The following is a 16,964-nucleotide window of genomic DNA, read 5'->3' on the forward strand; positions in this document are numbered from 1 at the left end:
TAATCACTGGAATTTTCTCAAGTTTTGAAGTAATCCCGGCAAGTAATGGCCTTAAAAAAAAACCATTTATGTTAGTAATAAAATCAAATCAAATAAAATCAAATCAAAAAAAAAAAAAAAAAAACACTCACCGAGTCCAATTTTCGTACATCCCCCCACGTAATAACCACCAGCCGTAGTCTCCCGCCCGTTGTTTAAACTCTTCTGATTCAAGTTTTGTCAATCCTTGATCCCGTAATTCCTTCAATGCCAACCGCCGTGCTCCATATTCCATCAAAATTCCAACTACCCAAGGTGTCCAACTTCCATAAACCCGTTTCACAACACCTTGCCCTTGCCCTTGCTGCTGCTGTCGTCGTCGTCGTTGCAAACTAAACTGATATACAAGAAAAGCATAAACTAATGGCCGCATCAAATGTATAACTTCAGCTGCAACTCCAACCGGACTCAACCGTCGGACCAACCCCTCCGGTCCGCGCACATCTTCCGCACTCAATACTTTGCGTTCTAGAAATTCATCAACATCCTCGGCCGCTGGATTATCCGGCAACCCAAGCCCTACCCGAGGCATCCGCCACCATGCCCCCTTACCCTTATTTCTTCTTCTTCTCTCTTCTTCTTCCTTTTGTTCTTCTTCTTCTAATTCTCGTGCATCATCCGCTGCAAGTTCTTCTGCATCCATTGCCAACCGCCGCATTTCGCGCTGTTGTTCTCGTTGCTGATACTCAGCAACTTCATCTTCATCCAAAACCTTAAAGTTACCACGTCGGTCTCGTACAATACGTGCTGTGTCAACATCACGGCCAGGAATTGGAGATGATAAAACAGTTCGTCCATGTGAAGCAGCCAACAACCCCAATCTTAAAGCAGCCTTGATAGCTTCAATCCATAATACTGTGCGCCATCGGTTTTTGTCACGCGCAGCTTCATCAGTCCCTGAAGTCTTACCCACACTAATTCGAGTCCCTAAAATTGTGACTGCAAATCCATGTTTGCCAACCATTTCCCATAATAGTTCTGTGTTTCGTAATAGAGTCAAGGCTACGGCCAGTACCTTATAAACTGAACTTTTGTTCATGGCCCACTGTGTATATCTATTGTGCATGGATGGCCGGAGAGCTTGTGGGTCTCCTAGAAGAGCACCTGATTTCTTACGTGCTAGTTTCTGGAGTGCATTGTTGATGATACGGTCATGGTAAAGTCCTAAGATTTGAAGCATTGAATAAAGAGTTTCCGTTACAATTTCAACATTTTGCATTTGTCCTGTGGCCAAGTATGATAATGAACGTATTGTGGATTCCATGTTTGCGAGTTTTGACGCGTTACTAAGAAGAAACGTTTCATATGCGTGTGCCCATTTCTGATGCCGAGATTCTGGTACAGGTAGTTGTGGATCTTGTTGTTGTTGGTCGTGTGCTTGTGTTTGTGTTTGTGTTTGTGCTTGGGGTGGAGGTTGCACAGTAGATGATCCCATTTTTGGTTGGTTGGTTGGTTAGATAGTTAGATAGTTGATTTAGATTAGGTTTGGTGTGGAGGAGGAGAAGGAGGGGTTGGGATGAGAAGATTTTAAAAGGGGAAAGAGACATTCAATAAAAAATAAATAAAAATAAATAAAAATAAATAAAAATAAATAAAATATAAATAAAAAATAAAAATAAAAATAAAACATTTAGTGGATGATTTGATTTTTTCCTCCCCCTAACCCTAAAAAAAAAAACATTTCCTCACCCCTCCCCTCCTAAAAAAAAAAAGAGTTCTCTCCATAATTTTTTTTATTTTTTTTTTTTTTAAATAAAAAGTTACTACTTAATTACCGAGGTTTGTTTTGAAAACTATTTTTTTTTTTTTTTTTTTTTTGAAATCTCAAAGTTTTGAAAAAAAAAAAAAAATTAATAATAATTAAACAATTTCATTTCATTATATATATAAATATAAATATTTCATTTTATTAAAAGATTAAATCTCTTAAACTTTCTTTCTCTTTTTTTTTTTTTTTTTTTTTTTTTTTTTTTTTTTTTTGACACTTTCTATAGTGACCCTTTTCTTGATATCAAAAAATTATTAATTATTATTATTATTATTATTATTATTATTATTATATTTCAAAGTCCAATTTACATATATATATATATAAGTGTATCTTTTTTTTTATTATTTTTATTTTAACTTTTACTTTTTTAAAAAAAAAATTAAAAATAATAAAAAAAATTAAAAAAAAAAAAAAACTGTCCGTTTGACCATCTGTCCATCCATTCATCTGTACATTCATCTGTTTATCCATCCACCCATCCATTTCATGTCTTCTTCACCTCAATCTCTCCCTTACAAGACGTGCACCGATAATGAATCTTTCCATCTGCATCCCGTACTGCCTCATTCTTAATACTAGCCCATTCACACTTGGCAGGAATCCGACCACATGCCTTATTAAGACATCGTGCATTGGTTTTCTTATACCGTAACCCACATGAATTACACAATTGTCCGGCTGCTGGTGACCATGAAGGCCGCCAACATGGTGATTGATCAGACCCACAGGAAATGCACCGTCGCTTGGAATGGAATGTTAATGTTTGACTTGATGGGACTGTGCTGTAACCTCTTTGCTGAGGAGTAGGCGCCTGCGCCTGTGCCTGTGCTTGTTGGGTAGTAGCAGCAGCAGCAGCAGCAGCAGCAGCAGCCCCATTTTTTTTGGCACTATGAGAATTGGGTGATGATGGCGGAGATGGTGGCTGGTATGCTAGCATTTGATTATAAGTCCCGGTACCTTCTCCCGGTCCCATAAAAGATGATTGCTCTGCAGGAGATACCGCCATAGGGTAAGCCATTGGAACTTGTGCTCCGTTGGGTATCAGGGTAGGGCTAGACGATTTACTTCTAAGAGTTGAAGCAGAGGATGATAGACTTGGGAGTAGATATGCACCAGAGGCCGCAGCAGCTGTGGCGGCGGCTACCTTGGCGGCGTAGTCTCCAGCCTTGACATATGGCGCATTTGTGGAAGATCTTCTACGTTGACCTGAAGGTTTAGAAATTCCAGCGGGTGGGAGTAATGGAGTTGAGATTGATCCTGTGATTGAGGCAGCAGGTCCAAGTGATATTGTGGATCCTTGTTGCTGTTGCTGTTGCTGTTGCTGTTGATGCTGCTGGGCAGCGGATAATGATTTTGTTCGTGGCTTTGAATTAAGCGGCGGAAATCTCTTTGATGATGATGATGATGATGATAATGATAATGATGATGAAGTATTATTAGTAGTATTGGTAGTAATAGATTGGGGTTTGTGGTGGGTTGCATCTGCTGCGGACTTGCGGCGCACAGCTGATGCCGATAAGCCTTTTGAAAGGAGGGTTGTAGAAGTAGAAGAAGTCTTAAATCTTGATGGGTTGTTATTATTATTATTATTATTATTATAAATAGTCTCGTTGACATTGCCAGCATAATCATATTCTTCATCATCATCTTCATCTTCTATAAGAGCACTTTCTCCAGTATATGGTCGGGAGGTAAAATTGTTGTGTTGATGAGCGATTGACAAATCAGAAGACGATCTGGGCAAACTAGTACCACCACTACCGCCAAGCCGTGCAGAGTTTGATTTTTGAAGAATGGTGTGCTCGCATCCGGTAGTTGCCGCCACAAAAGAAGAGCAAGAAGAGCAAGAAGAACAAGAAGAAGAATAAGAAGGATCTAAAAGGGTAGGTGGTTTAGGATCTAATAAACCTGGGATTTGATAATAATTTGCAAGAAGAGATTCAGATTGGCCTTTAATAGCATCTAATTCAAGGGCCTGACGAGTTTTAGTGATTGTAAAAGACCAGTGAGATTCGAGAGAATTGTAAATTGGAGGAGGAGAAGCAGAGCGAGCAATGTCTTTCATTTGAGCAGGATGATGGCGTTTCATCCAAGGGTCGACCTGAGGTTTCCAAGTAGAAGTTGGGGCAGTATCAGCATAAAGTAAACTAAGGCCTTGGAATTTCATTTGGAGTTTTGATTGAGAAGGAGGAGAAGCAGATGAGACTGGAGAAGGGATAGAAGATGAGGCAGTATCAGCAGTATTAATATTAATATTAATATTAGTATTAGTATTAGTATTGGTTGTAGTATCAGTAGTTGCTGTTGTTGTAGTAGTTAGAAGATCTGGGAAAAGTTGAGATTTGATGGTAGATGTTGTTGCTGTAGTAGTAGTAGTAGTAGTAGTAGTAGTAGATGAAAGATCGAGAGAATGTGGAGGGGTGCAACTTGAGTCTGAGTCGGGTGGAGTTGGAGAAGGAGCGTATGGAGTTGAAGATGGAAGAAATGCTGGTATAACAGACATGGTGAGATGAATATTTAGGGGAGGGAAAAAAAAAATAAAAAAAGATTAGATGAAAGTATAGTTAGAAATAGATTTAAAGTATAGTTGAAAAAAAAAAAAAAAAAAAAAAAAAAAAAAAAAAAAAATGAAGTTGGATTATAAGGGGGGGGGGGGGGGGATGGGGGTGGTGGAGTGTAGTTGATTGGGGAGGGGAGAGAGAGAGAGAAAAAAGGTTTGTAGAAAAAAAAAAAAAAAAAAAAAAAAAAAAAAAAAAAAAAAAAAAGATTGTAAAGATTAAAATTGGCAAGATTAGAAATAAATAATAAAATAAAATAATAAAAAAGAGGAGAAAAAAAAAAAAAAAAAAAAAAAAAAAAAAGACTTTTTGGATTTTCAAACAAAAATAATAATAATAATAAAAAAACAGGCAATCTATTTAAAATAAAATAAAATAAATTAAATTAAATTAAATTAAATTGAAATATAAATAAATAAAAGAAATATCGTCATTGAGCCTTTTATTTTATTTATTTTATTTATTTTATTTATTTTATATTTATTTATTTATTTTATATCAAAAATTAAAATCTCTTTGTTTTTTTTTTTTTTTTTTTTTGGCTGGCAGCGGCGGTTGTTTTTTATTTGTTGATATTTAATTCACTGTGATTTTTTTTTTTTTTATTTTTATATTTTTAACAAATAAATAAATAAATAAATAAAAGACCTTTTGATTTTAACAACACAAGTGGGGGTTTATTATATATATTTATATATTAATTTAAATATTAATTTAAATATTAATTTATTTTTATTTATTAAATATCGTTATATATATATATATATTTTTTTTTATTTTAATTGGACTTTTTTTTTTTTCATTACGTCTTCAATTATTTTTCCTTTTATAATTATTTATTTATATATATATATATATATATATATATATATATATATATAGTTGCGCACAGATATATACTAGTAATAATAATAACACTAAATAACATATCACACATTTTAACTTTCCAGTGAGTGAAATTTTCAAATTTCATTTGTTTGTTTGTTTGTTTGTTTGAATCAACAAATTTATTTTTTTTTATTTTTTTTTTTTTTTGGCACGTGGAATTGGCCGATTATGTCAATTACTCGTATAAAATAACGACACACATATTTATTAAAATTAATTAATTATATAATTTAACTCTGATTAAAGTTAAAATAATTATAATATAAATATATATATTCTCTTTTTTTAATTATATCTATATTTAATATTTTCATTATTATTTCAATTGCTTTAATTCTTCTTTAATTACTTTTTTTTTTTTTATTTCGTCATTTATTTAACAATCTCATATATATATATAAAAAACAAAAAAAACAAAAAAAAATATTATTTCGCCGTTTACGATAAGAATCACGTGCTTTGTTACACTTTTAAAAAGTATTTGTAACATTCACTTTAATTTGCTCTTATCTGTCCAAATAAAAATAAATTAAAAAAATAAATTCTCAACTACTCCACCTAATGATTATATAATAATTCTTATTATCATAATATCCAACTCCCCCCCCTTCCCCTAACCCTCGTTTTAACTTCCCAATTAGGATCTTTTTCTTTCTCATTTTTTTAGTTTTAAAAAATCAATCCACTTTTACCATAAAAAAATTCCCTCTTAAATAATAAAAAATAAAAATGAAAGGAAAAAAAAAAAAAAACCTCTTCTTCTGTAATTCTATAAAAATACTTTGAAAGAATCTTTCTTTCTTTCTTTCTTTCTTTCTTTTTATCTTTTTCTTTTTTTTTCTTTTCATATTCAATTTTGTACTTAAAATCTAACTCAGAAAAAAAAAAAAAAAAAAAAAAAAAAACTTCTACCAACCTCTTGGATTTCTCATTCATCATACTACAAAATGTCTTCCATAGAAATCGAACCTATCGAATCCATGGCAGATGACCTTATACAACAAACCATCTATAACCAAAACCAAAACCAACAATTCCAAGCTCTCCATTTCTCAAATCATAACAACCATGGATCAACCCAAAATAATGATGATGATAATAACGGCAATGATGATGATGATGATGATGATGATGATGATGACGACTCTTTAACCCTTAAATCACATTACTATGATCTCCCAAAAAACCTCCGACCAAACTACCGCCTACTCCTCGCAGGACTTACCCTCTACGTCACAGCTTACTTTGCAAGTATGCCTTCCATCATTGATGCCCTAGTCTACATGGTCTGTCGTCAAACCCCATCATCATCATCATCCTACCCTTCTCTTTCTTCAGATCCATCCATGCTCATTCTCGCAAACCCTCAAAATAGATATACAGATCCACGCTGTTTTGGTCCAAACATCTCGGCAGCTGTTGGCATTTTCCAATCTTATCAATCAATGATTAGCGCCATTTTTGGAACAATCACTATCCCTATGCTCTCATCCCTCTCAGATCGCGTGGGCCGTAAACCCTTAATCCTTTGGACTGCTTCTTGTTCCCTTGCACATATGTCAATCATCCTCGCTTGTACCCTCTTTAACATTAACTATAACTATATGCTCTTAGGATCCGTCATTGAGGGACTCGGAGGAAGTACCACCATGGTCTCCATTCTTTCGGCATCCTACATCTCCGATTGTATTAAAGAAAACCATCGTGCTCCCATTTTCTCCATTAGCGAAGCCTTGTTTTATGGATCCATGGCTTTGGGCCCCTTTCTCGGTAGTGTTTTCCTTTCCTGGCTTGACCACCGTATCACAGGACTCTTTGGTATTTCTATTTTTGCCCAGTTTTTGTTTCTGTGCTTGGTATATTTTGCCCTTCCTGAATCTCGCACTATAAGTTCCCTTACCGCCTCTTCAATCCGCTTTAACAATTCCCGTAGATGTGGGTCTTCAAATCCCAAATCTTTGGTCTGGCAGTCTTTAAATGCTCTTAAAGACTCACTCATTCTCCCACTTAAAGCTTTTGCCCTCCCACATATTCCACGCTCGCAGCCGCGCACACGGCTGAATGTGTATATTCTACTCAGCACTCAATCCATGCTCATGGAAGTTGTTATGTGTGTCATGCCCTTGTTGTTTCTCTATGTCAAAACTGTTTTTTCCTGGACTTCAGTGGAAACTGGTTACTTTGTGTCAATTTTAGGTGTATCAAAGTTTGTTGGTCTTGCAGTCTTGTTCCCTCCATTGTTGCGATACCTTCGTAACCATTATGACCACTCAGCAACCCGTGTTGACCGTTCAGATGTACTAGTGTTGCGTTGTGGTCTCGCCATTCTTTCCACTCTTTATTTGTTACTTGCAGAAGCTCCATCGGGTCATGTTTTCCTAGGACTTGCTGTTGTATTTATGTTACCTAGTGTGAATTCACCAGTATTGCGCAATGCACTCATTAAGCATGCCGATCACGACCATGTAGGCTCTTTATTAGGGTTGTCGCAATTTATTTCGCGTGCAGTATCGATTGTATTGCCTCTAGGATTAGCAGCCGTATACCGCGCAAGTGTAGGGATGCGACCTCAGCTGGTTCTGGAGGTTGCTTCTGGGGTTGTTGGTATGATTTTTTTGAGTATTAACTTTTTAGCAGTTGATAATGAAGAAGAAGAAAAGAAAGATGAAGAGGAAGATGAGTTTTGATGGATGAATATTGATGGATTGATTGATTGATTGGTTGGTAGTAAATGTGTTTTTTTTTTGTATAAGTTTTTTTATGATAATTTATGATGATAACAAAAAAAAAAAAAAAAAAAAAAAATTGATAAGCACATCATAGTGTAAATAATTTTTTTTTTGCTTGCTTTTTTTTTTTTTTTATAACAAAAAAAAAAAAAAAAGTTTAAATTTTTATCCTAACCCTGACGTTGAATTACCATTTTAAGACATTTAGGCACTGACAAAGAAAAATTTATAAATATATACGGCCCGTTTTTTTTTTTTTTTTTTTTTTTTTTTTTTTTTTCTGGATAGCCGATACGACTTAATTGTAATTGATTAGTTTATTGATTGATTAATTGTAATTGATTAGTTTATTGATTAGTTTATTGATTAATTTATTGATTAATTTATTGATTAATTTATTGATTAATTTATTGATTAATTTATTGATTAATTTATATAAGAAAAAGAAACTTTTTGAAACTTTGATTTGTAATTCTTTTATTTATTAACTTTTTTTTAACTTGTCATTAAATGGTTTTTTTTTTTTTTTTGCTAATTTTTTTTTTCTTCTTTTCTTTTCTTTTCTTTCTTATATACCTTAAGCTAAAGTTTTATTAATATATAAATTTGTTGAAATTGTTGATATTTATTTATATAAATATATATATATATATATCGTGTCTTTAAGCCACTTTTTTTTTTTTATTTTTTTATTTTTTTATTTTTTATATTAAAATTCTAAACTTCTTAGAGTCTCGGATCTCCGACAAAATCTCACAAACGGCAACGCACAAGATATTATTTTCATTTTCATATAAAACAAACCTTCCCTTCATCTATCAATCAATCAATTTCTTATTCCTTTTTTATTCTTAAAATAATAATCTCATCTCATTTTTTTAAATGACATCTATATTATTCGAACCTGCAGAATCCCTGGCTGACGACTTTGCCCAGCAAACTGTTTTCCATAATGAAACACAGGCACTCAATCCTACCCATCATCATCACCATCACCACAATCATGGATCAACACAATTGCTACTAAATTCTACTCCGACAACCACTACTACTAATAACACCGCCCAATCAAACTACAACTCTGAATCCGACTCAGACAACTCGGACGACGACGATGATGATGATGATGATAACACCAATCCAATTTCTTCTTCTAAACTTAAAACTGAGTTTCTAGCTCTTCCACCTAGCCATAGACCAAGCTATAATATCCTGTTTCTGGGATTCACTATCTACGTCACGAGCTTTTTCGCAATCGTACCTTCAATAATGGACGCCATGGTCTACATGATCTGCCGCCACGATTTCTCCTCCAACCAAGGCTCACCATTATCTCCAGATACGTTGTCTTCATCATTGTCATCATTGCCATCATTGTCGTCATTATCTTCTTCCTCCCCCTCCTCCTCCTCTTCCCATTTTAACGACCCACGCTGCTTTGCACCGGAAATCAGCGCTGCTGTTGGTCTTTTCCAATCCTATCAGACCATGATCAGTGCTATTTTCGGTACAATCACAATCCCCATGCTCTCCTCACTCTCAGACCGTGTAGGCCGTAAACCTCTCATCCTTTGGACAGTCTCTTGCTCCCTTATCAGCCTTGTCATCACTATTGCTTGCTCTTCTCTTCAAATATCTTACAAGTATATTTTGCTTGGTGCAGCCATTGAAGGACTTGGAGGAAGTACTACCATGATTTCTATTCTTGCTTCGTCTTACATCTCCGATTGTGTCAAGGAAAAACATCGAGCACCAATTTTGTCAATCAGTGAAGCCATGTTCTACGGATCAATGGCTCTGGGCCCATTTCTCGGAAGTTTGTTTCTATCGTTTTTTAACCACAAAATCCCCCTGTTGTTTGGGGTATCTGTTTTAGCACAATTTTTTTTCCTGGTTCTTGTTTATTTTGCACTTCCAGAGTCTCGCAGTGCTCGTGCACGCCGCAATTCAGTCACTCATTTTAATAATGCACGTCGCCGTAAAAGCATGGCCTCAGTTGGATCCACTAATAACTTGATTCCTTCTTCTACTTCTTCTTTTTTTTCTTCTTCTTCTTCTTATTCTTCACCCCTGTGGGATGCCGTGCTGGCTCTTAGAGACTCACTTGTTCTACCACTTAAAGCATTTGGGCTTCCTCATATTCCGCGCTCGCAGCCGCGCACACGGCTGAACGTTTACATATTGCTGGCCACCTCTTCCATGTTACTTGAAGTTATAATGTGCATTATGCCCATTCTCTTTCTTTATGTCAAAACAGTCTTTTCATGGACTTCTGTAGAAACAGGTTACTTTGTATCCATCATTGGCATTTCGAAATTCTTTGGTCTAGCTGTTTTGTTTCCTCCTTTATTACGATACCTCCGCAAACATTATGATCACTCAGCAACCCGTGTCGACCGTGCAGATAAGTTGCTTCTACGCTGTGGTATTTTCATTCTTGCTACGTTATACTTATTGCTTGCCGAAGCACCTTCTGGTCATATATTTCTTGCGCTAAGTTTTGGGTTTGTATTTGCCGGTATTAATTCACCAGTATTGAGGAATGCTTTAATCAAACATGCGGAGCGTGGACGTGTTGGTGAACTTTTGGGACTTTCACAATTTATTTCGCGTGCCGTATCGGTAGTTTTACCACTTGCTCTTGCTGGTGTTTATAATGCTAGTGTAGGAGTAAGACCTCAGTTGGCACTGGAAGTATCAGCTGCAGTTGTTCTTATTATTTTTGTTGTTATTAATTTTATGAGTGTTGATAAGGAAGGGGATGAAGATGGAGTATAAATTGGGAAATTTGGTTGTTTTTATTTATTTTTATTTTATTTTATTTTATTTTATTATAATGTATATGTTTATTGTTTGTTTTTATTTTTATTTTTATTCTTTTTTTTTAAAAAAAAAATTATAATAATACTTGAAAAAAGAATCCCGGAAGCAGAGAAAAGCAAAAGTAACAAAATGAAGATGAAAGTGAAAGTGAAGATGAAAAATGAAGATGAAAAAGATGCCAGGAGGTTTTCTTTTTTTTCTTCATTTTAATTTAACCAGAAAGATAAACAAACACCTCCTTTTTTTTTTTATTTTTTTTTTTTTACCAGTGCAACCAATAATCAAATTTTTTTTTTTTCAACATTAGAGAGGGAGGGAAAAAACACCCCCTTAGATGGCAGCCTTTTTTTTTTTTTTTTTTTTTTTTATTTATTGATAGAAAGGGATTAAAAAGTATATATAATTTATATATACGGGGATGGGAGATAATATTTATAAAAAGATAAAATAAAAATAAAAATTATTATTATTATTAAATAAATAAATAAATAAATAAAAAAATAAATAAAATAGAAAAAAGGAAAGATCTGTTCTTTGTATTTTATTTTATTTTTTTTTTTTTTCAAAGTCTTCTTTTCAACATTCAACATTAAACATTCAAAAAAATAAAATCAACACTTTCTTATAAATTTCATATTTAATCTTAAAATACAAAAATACAAAAAGACAAAGAAAGTCCTGCATTAGACAACAACAAATATCCTACAAGTCAGGGCTTCTTACACACGTCATTGTGCAGATTGTTATTATTATTATTATTATTATTATTATTATTATTATTATTATTATTATTATTATTATTATTATAATAATAAAAGCATAATAACCCAAATAACTAGCTATTCATTCATTATCATAATAATAAACTAGCCAGATTTCTACAAAAAAAAAAAAAAAAAAAAAAACCTCCTCTTCCTTCAATATGGTTCTTTCACCAGCTTTGGTAAGTCTCTCTCAACCTCAATCTCAATCTCAATAATATACATCAAGTCTAACGCGCATACAATCTTTCTTCTTTTAGCTACGCCACAAACGGTCTCAAAAACGAGGCCAGAGACTTACTCTTATGCTCTGTGGTGAATCAGGTTCAGGCAAATCATCCTTCATCAATACCTTATGCCGTACAAACGTCATTGCACCACTTGACTTACTCAATAACATCCCATCTCACTCAGAATCTGCACACCTTGATGCAGGTCTGCGGCTTGACTCAATGACAGTTGAAATCCCAGATCAAGGTGAAGGAGTTCTGACACTCAATTTAATTGATCCTGTAGGATTCGGTCAGAATCTAGACAGTGGGCCAGTGTGAGTTTATATTAACCAAAAAAAAAAATAAATAAATAAAGTGAAAAGAAAAAAAGGGGGGTATTTGGTATGGTATTAACTAACTTTGTTTATTTTTTTTTTTTTTAGGTTTGACGAGATTGTTCATTATGTGGAAAAACAGTTCGATGCAGTACTAGCAGAAGAGTCTCGAATTAAACGTAACCCTCGGTTTACTGATACAAGAGTACACGCGATTTTGTATTTTGTCCAGCCCACAGGACATGGTCTACGGGAACCAGACATTGAGTTTCTACAACGTCTAGCACCAAAGGCCAATGTAATCCCAGTGTTGTCCAAAGCAGATGGGTTGACTACGGGAGAATTACAACTCAACAAGCAATTGGTGATGGAAGACATTCGGCGACTTCAAATCCCAGTGTATGGGTTCCCAGGGGGGGATGGGTTCCAATATGGAAAGGCAGTGACGACAGCTATATCAGCAGCAGCAGCAGCAGCAACGACAGCTGTAGCTACTGGTGGGGAGAAAAGAAGGAATGGAAAAAAGTCTCAAGCGGATAGAAATAGAGAAAGTCGGCGAAGGAATAGTCGGATGGGAGTTTATGATGATCTTTATGTGGAAGATAAGTTGCATGATGATATCGAAGAAGATGAGAATGAAGAAGATGGAAATGATGATGATGATGATGAAGAAGAAGGTGAAGATGATGATGAGTTTGTGAAAATCTCAAAACAAGCCAAGGGAATGGTGCCATTTGCGGTAGTTGGTGCATCGGACATTGACGAACATCAAGGCCTGCTAACACGGCGATACGCCTGGGGAGCTATAGATGTTGAAGATCCACGGGTAAGTGATATTAGTATGTTACGAAAGATCTTGACACAGACACATGTGAGTGATCTACGTGACACAACCGAGTATGTATTGTACGAAAACTACCGGACACACAAGTTATCACAGGAGTTAGCAGAAGAAGTTTCAGAAGAAGCAGAATCTGTTGTGAGTGGAGAAGAAGCATCTTCATCATCATCAATGGTTACTCATATGAATGCATCAGGTACGCCATCAACAGTATTGTCATCGTCTACTGGGAATGCGATATCATCATCTTCAACTGGAGCATTGCTTGCACGAGAGCAACAAATCTGGGCGAGTGAGCAACGACTCAAGGATACGGAAAGCAAGCTTGCAAGAGATGTGGCAGCACGACGGGCAGAGATTGCAGCACAGGAGCAAGAACTGAAACGGTTGGAACTAGAGTTATTGACCAAAGCTGCAGCTATGAGTTTGGGTAATGGGAGAAGAGTTGAGAGTAGTCAAAGCATTGGGTATTGATTTATGGGAAGATGAAAAAGAAGAAGAAGAAGTTTTTAAGGTTTAGAGAAAAAAAAAAAAAAAAAAAAGGAATTAATAAGTGGTGATGATTGTTTAATTTGTTTAATTTGTTTAATATGTTTAATTTGTATTTTTTTTTTTTTCTGGGGTAGTGATATAATTACAATTACAACAAGTTCTGTTACATTTATTATATATATAAATAATATAGCTTGTGCCACAGAATTATTATTATAATTAAGATTATCTCTTAGAGATAATCTATCTTACAATATTTTTTTTTCTTTCTTTCTTTCTTTCTTTCTTTCTAAATTATTTAGAAAAATATTTTTTTTTGAAACAATAATATTCTCTCTATATATATATATATACTCTCAAAAACTTCATTTAATACCATAAAGTAGTTGCTTGCTTGCATTTATATTAATATTTTTTTTTTCAATATACTCACAGGTATACCTCCCTTATTAGTCTTGACTTTTGAAACTTGATTTGGTATTATCATACTATCCCTTGATTACAAACTACATTTGACTTTCTATACAAATAATACCCTTTGGTCAAAAGTTAAACTTTTGACTGAAAAAAAACAAAAAAAAAAAACATATCTACATGATGGTAGTCATTCACATGGGAATTTTATCCGATTGAAACAAGATTTGTTGGAACAACTTCAATGCTGTACTTACATCTTCCTTATGTGGGTTAAAGATCTCTTTACTTTAATAAGTACAACAACACCAAGTACTGTGTTCTTTGGTAGTCTAAATAGAAATCTTCAACAAATAGATGGGTTGGTAAACTTTCAAACAAAGTCTTGAGTTATCAAGAAGTGCATCATATCTGATGCTGTCCCTCAAAACATTTTTTTTTTTTTTTTTCACCTCAAAAGTTTAAATTTTCCTTTAATCTGGATTCCCATCCAGAATTTGTGTGAACAGCATGAAATTATTAAATCTAATTTATACAATTTTTTTTTTTTCTTCTTATGATTTACAATCTAACGGACAAACTAGTGAAGAAGAAATTCAATGATATTTTAAAAGACAAAATGTCCCTTTTTTTTTTTTTTTTTTTTTTTTTTTTTTTTTTTTTCCCCTAGAGGAACAAAACCTGCCCAAAAAAGAATGGAATTTAGCTTTTAACTGATGACTTGAAAGATCTTGATACTATAAAAAAATTTCAAGTTACCTAATATATTTCCCAGATGAGGTTGTTAATTTTCATGTTGATGGATTGGATTGTGATTCTTATGTTGCTTAAGATTCATAAAAAAAACAATATCCAAGAATCAAAATAATACTATTGACTCTTCTTTAACTACCAACCACAATAACAGATATATATATATAGTTAATTAAAAAATAAAAAAATAAAATTGTAACTAACTATTGTAACTACTTAGTTAAGTTTAATAGTAACGGTAATTGTAATACCGTTATGTGTGTAATTACAACAACGTTTATATGTTTAGTTACATATAAATTTAGATTAAATTTGTTTAGGGTTTATTTTATTTTTATATATATTTATATGACATCATAATGTTATAGATAAATATATATATATAAATATTATATAATTCATTTATTATTGTGTGACATTACAATTATGAAAACCCCGCGGTCAGAGAAATTCTCTGGCCGGTTGATCCGTTATTTATTTATTTATTTATTTATTTATTTTGTTACACCATTTTTATTTGTAATAATATTAATAAACTCGTGAGTGTTTATATTGTAGAAAGTTATTATACTTTGCCATATTAATTTGAGCTAATGATGAAAATATGAGGTGGTAAGAAATTCCACAAAGAAAAAAATAGAAAAATAAATAAAATAAAATAGAAAATAAAATAAAATAAAATAAAATAAAATAGAAAATAAAATAAAATAAAATAAAATAAAATAAAATAAAATAAAATAAAATAATTGAGCCAAAATGCCGGCAGTTATTTTGAATAAAAAAAAAATAAAATAAAAAAACGCAAGAAAAAAAAAAAATAAAAATAAAAATAAAAAAAAAAAAAACCAGTTAAGCGCGCTTTTTTTTTTTTTTTTTTTTTTTTTTTATATATTTATTTAATGCTTGTTTTCTATGCGTACTCTAACTGATCAGTTAAAGAAAGAAAGAAAAAAAGAAAAAAAAAAACACATGGCAATTAATTCATTCATTCATTTATTTATTTTTTTTACACACACACCCCTTTTCAAATCATGATTTGATGATCATTATCATCAAAAGAACGGCATTCTGTCTTGCGGTGTAATCTTTAACGGGAATGCCGTGGTGTTGGGTGTTTTTTTTTAATAATAATAATAATAATAATAATAATAATAATAATAATAATAATAATAATAATAATAATAATAAAGTAATTACATTTTTTAATATATTTATATATATTGTAATTGCTGTTATTACTACTACTATATACTAAACTAAACTATATTAATATTATATTACTGTAAATGTTACTATTACTGCTGATGATGCTGATGCTGATGCTGCTACTGCACTGGTTTGGATGGCCGTTGATAGGCCCAGCATCGGCTTTCCGTCTACGGTTTTTTTTATTTTATTTTTTTATTTTTGTTTAGTATTAATATTAGTAAAAAAATATATATAGAGAATATGAATATGAATAAGAAAAAAATTTTTTTTAATTGCTTCTTGTCATAATAATAATAATAATAATAATAATAATATAGAAAGAAATACAGAATTACAGAAAGACATAAAGATTTTTTTTTTTAATCTTTTTTTTGCCATTCAATAATAAATTTGTTATTATTCTTTATATTATTAATTATATTTTTATTTTTTTTTTTTTTTGCCATTCAATCTAAACTTTGAGAAATACTAAAATCTCTTTTTATTATTATTATTATTGTAATTTATTTATTTACTTGTCGTTGTTGTTGTTGTTGTTGTTGCTTTTAAGTAAATTCAAGTCAAATATAAATGTTGAGACAGTTATGTGTCTATGTGTGTAACAAAAAAAAAAATTAAATAAAATAAAAATTAAAAAAATTTCCAAACTTTTGCCAGAGTATAAAAACCTTTTGATTTTCTCCTTATAAAAAAAAAAAAATTTTTTATTTTAAAAAAAAAAGGAGAGATTTTTTTTTTTTTTTTTTTTTTTTTTTTCTTTCTTTCTTTCTTTTATATATAAAAACCCTTCCCAACCCCACCTACTCAACTCTCTCTATTAAAAAAAAAAAAAACTCAACTCAACTAAACTAAACTCAACTCAACTAAATCCCCCCCCATAAAATCAAATCCAAATCCAAATCCAAATCCAAATCCAATCAAATCCACTTAATCCAATCCATAAATCTTATAATATCTAATCATGTCTGTTCTGTAAAATATCGCCTCTACTACTCTCTCTCTCTCTCTTTCTCATTTCGTCACCACCACAGCCTTTAAATATATTATTACTTTCAATAGGCACCCCCTGTGACAACTAGGCTCTTAATAAATCCAATCCAATAAAAGAAACTAATAATTCAAAATCCAAAAAAGAAAAA

At 32.4% G+C, this 16,964-nt stretch overlaps 5 protein-coding genes across 5 annotated transcripts; 3 read left to right on the forward strand and 2 right to left on the reverse strand.

Annotated features, from left to right (window-relative positions):
• Window positions 1-127: 127 nt before the first annotated feature.
• SAPINGB_P005539 (uncharacterized protein) lies at window positions 128-1,474 on the reverse strand (the record flags this gene model as incomplete). The annotated part of the gene is made up of 1 exon (XM_032000253.1): window positions 128-1,474. The coding sequence occupies one exon, from the start codon at window positions 1,472-1,474 to the stop codon at window positions 128-130; it is 1,347 nt and encodes a 448-aa protein (XP_031856144.1).
• Window positions 1,475-2,294: 820 nt separating this feature from the next.
• SAPINGB_P005540 (uncharacterized protein) lies at window positions 2,295-4,313 on the reverse strand (the record flags this gene model as incomplete). The annotated part of the gene is made up of 1 exon (XM_032000254.1): window positions 2,295-4,313. The coding sequence occupies one exon, from the start codon at window positions 4,311-4,313 to the stop codon at window positions 2,295-2,297; it is 2,019 nt and encodes a 672-aa protein (XP_031856145.1).
• A 1,890-nt stretch (window positions 4,314-6,203) lies between these two features.
• On the forward strand, window positions 6,204-7,943 carry SAPINGB_P005541 (uncharacterized protein; the record flags this gene model as incomplete). The annotated part of the gene is made up of 1 exon (XM_032000255.1): window positions 6,204-7,943. One exon carries the CDS (start codon window positions 6,204-6,206, stop codon window positions 7,941-7,943), a length of 1,740 nt encoding a protein of 579 aa, XP_031856146.1.
• Window positions 7,944-8,867: 924 nt separating this feature from the next.
• Window positions 8,868-10,763, forward strand: SAPINGB_P005542 (uncharacterized protein; the record flags this gene model as incomplete). Its single annotated transcript, XM_032000256.1, has 1 exon — window positions 8,868-10,763. One exon carries the CDS (start codon window positions 8,868-8,870, stop codon window positions 10,761-10,763), a length of 1,896 nt encoding a protein of 631 aa, XP_031856147.1.
• Window positions 10,764-11,730: 967 nt separating this feature from the next.
• SAPINGB_P005543 (uncharacterized protein) lies at window positions 11,731-13,431 on the forward strand (the record flags this gene model as incomplete). The annotated part of the gene is made up of 3 exons (XM_032000257.1): window positions 11,731-11,751; window positions 11,830-12,116; window positions 12,225-13,431. The coding sequence occupies 3 exons, from the start codon at window positions 11,731-11,733 to the stop codon at window positions 13,429-13,431; spliced, it is 1,515 nt and encodes a 504-aa protein (XP_031856148.1).
• Between the last annotated feature and the right edge of the window lie 3,533 nt (window positions 13,432-16,964).

Source organism: Magnusiomyces paraingens (assembly GCF_902498895.1).
Source record: "Magnusiomyces paraingens strain CBS 517.90 genome assembly, contig: contig4, whole genome shotgun sequence".
NCBI lineage: Eukaryota > Fungi > Ascomycota > Dipodascomycetes > Dipodascales > Dipodascaceae > Magnusiomyces > Magnusiomyces paraingens.